Raw genomic sequence first — 2,351 nt, forward strand, 5'->3', positions numbered from 1 at the left:
TCGTGCTCAAACTCAGCTCGTTTGTAAAAATTGAGTCGAATGTTGATCGTTTCATCAACAGCTTCATTTACAGTTCCAAATGTTATTAAAGTACAGTAATAATAAGTATTATAAAAAAAAAAAAATTTGAGGTGAATGAAGATAAAATTATATTAAAATCACTATAAAAACTCACACCTACCCTATCATTTAACCCTCAAAACAATATTTGTTTATAGTTACTTTTATCTTTTATCTCACTAACCTCCAAAACAAAAATAATGTTATAATAATAACCAATTGGATAGTGCAAGATATTTCTACCTTTATCAAGTTCACATTTACAAAACAAACATATTTTAGAAAGGGTCATATAAATAACCATAGGAATCCCCAAACTTTCATCTCCAATTCAATTCTTCTGTTTCCTCCCCAAACTTCTAAACAAACTCACTTCATAAATCCCCAATTTTTTTCAATTCTAAATCACACAACATTTTACCGAAAAAAAGACATTTTTTTCCTTTTTTTAGACTCTGTCTTCTTCAAAGGTTTGTAATTTTAATTTCCCTTTGATCAAAAGAGGGAAAAGTTGCAGTCTTTCTGAGTGGGTTTTCTTCTTTTCTTCAAATTAGGCTCTGGAAATGGCGGATAACTCTATGTTGGTAAGCTTTGGTCTTTTCAATTTCTGGGTTTTATTTATGGGTAAATTACACTTATGGCTTCTTGACTTTCGCTTTACTTTTATTATGGTCCCTAGATTTTAAAATTGGAGATTACGGTCTCTAAAATTTGCACGTTACTAACGTAACGACTCCTTTTAAGTTTGATCAAAATGAATACTCTAGTAACAGATAACTTTTCATTGTAAAGCGGATCGAAATAATATTCTAAAAAACTTTAATTCTTAAACAGTTTCATTTTGCGGTAATTTAGTTCTTGGTTTATCAAGAGAGATAAAGTAGTTGTGTAGGGCGAGAAGTTGCAAAAAAAAAATTGTGATTTGAAAAATCGAAAATGATGATTTCATAAAATATTTGATTTTAAACAACTTTAATTCATTTATTTCTTCATTTTAATATTGTCGTTAATCATTTTTACTTGGTAACAATATACGTGGCTATTATATTAGTAAAATACAAAATTCAAGAGATACAATATCCAATTTTAAAGTTCAAGGGACCATAACGAAAGCAAATGAAAAGTTTAGAAATCATGAATATAATTTACCCTTTTATTCTATCTATAATTTTCTGTTTTTCCTAAAAAAAAAAGACATACAATATAAAATTTAGCTCTAATTATAAAACAGTGCAATTTCAAGCTTCGTTCATAGAATTTCAGTTAACAACGTTTGTTCGAAATTGCATCATCGTCCTATGTTAGGGAAACGAAAAATATATTTAGGATATTTTTAGAGTACGGTAAAATTTCTCATCACCGAAATAGGAAAGAAATAGAACGGTGCAAACTCAAAAATGCTACTGAAAAAGAGTTTATTAAGATGTTAGACTTGAAATTACATTGTTTTACGTAAATTAAGACTAATTTTTTTTTGTTGTTGTTTATTAGGATTTGGGTTCTTGTGTTCAAAATAGCGACGGAATAGAAGAAAATATAGGAAGTCAGAAAATATCAGTTTTGGACCACTTAAATGGAATTCAATACATAACAAAGAAATCTGATAACTTCGTAATCGACATGGAAAGCTTCTCCTCCCATGGCACTAGCAGCAGCAGCAATAAACAAATCATCAATGGAAATTCAAGAATTACTGTAAGTTTCTTTTCTCTAAAAAACAAAACATGTCAAAAAGTTTTCAGACAGACAGACAAGACTTTAATTACCGAATGTCTTCTGTTCTGTGTTTTTATTTGATTAATTAATGATGGTATTTTATGAATAAAGTTGCAGAGGAACCTTTCAAGAAAAGGCTTTTTTCGCGGCGGAGGAGGCAATGGCAGCAGCAGCGGTAGCGGTAGCGGTGGAAGCGACACCACTATGGGTGTTTTGTCCTCGCCAAGAGGTAATACCTTTTGCCTCGTTTAAGATAGATCTCGAGTTCGAATCCTAATGAGATGATCCACTTAAAGAGGTGATAAAAATGCACATGACACATAATATTAGTGTTTGAGTTAGCTTAATAGGTAATTGTGTTTATTTTTTGTTGACACAAAATTGACACGTGAATTTTTCGATTAGATTAAATTAAATGCTAACAAAAAAATGACACGAAATAATAGGAATATTTAAAATTATTTTCATATTCTCTCGTGTTCTTACATGTCATCTTTATTGATAAAGGTAATAAAATTAGAATTATTACTTGCAAACACGAGTTGAACCTTCTATTTTGTGATAAACACATTATA

General features: G+C 29.8%; 1 protein-coding gene across 1 annotated transcript; it reads left to right on the forward strand.

The window, feature by feature from the left end:
• The first annotated feature begins 592 nt into the window (after positions 1-592).
• LOC136233784 (uncharacterized) lies at positions 593-2,028 on the forward strand. Its single transcript, XM_066023473.1, has 3 exons — positions 593-644; positions 1,552-1,755; positions 1,888-2,028. The coding sequence occupies exons 1-3, from the start codon at positions 624-626 to the stop codon at positions 2,026-2,028; spliced, it is 366 nt and encodes a 121-aa protein (XP_065879545.1). The 5' UTR covers positions 593-623.
• The last annotated feature ends 323 nt before the right edge of the window (positions 2,029-2,351 follow it).

The sequence above is a fragment of the Euphorbia lathyris genome, chromosome 6 (assembly GCF_963576675.1).
Source record: "Euphorbia lathyris chromosome 6, ddEupLath1.1, whole genome shotgun sequence".
NCBI lineage: Eukaryota > Viridiplantae > Streptophyta > Magnoliopsida > Malpighiales > Euphorbiaceae > Euphorbia > Euphorbia lathyris.

Excerpts from the sequence above, each read along its gene's own strand:
- LOC136233784 (XM_066023473.1), top strand. The coding sequence starts at position 624 with ATGGCGGATAACTCTATGTTG. Across the intron at positions 645-1,551 it reads TGGCGGATAACTCTATGTTG|GATTTGGGTTCTTGTGTTCA; the intron begins GTAAGCTTTGGT and ends GTTGTTTATTAG. Across the intron at positions 1,756-1,887 it reads ATGGAAATTCAAGAATTACT|TTGCAGAGGAACCTTTCAAG; the intron begins GTAAGTTTCTTT and ends TTATGAATAAAG.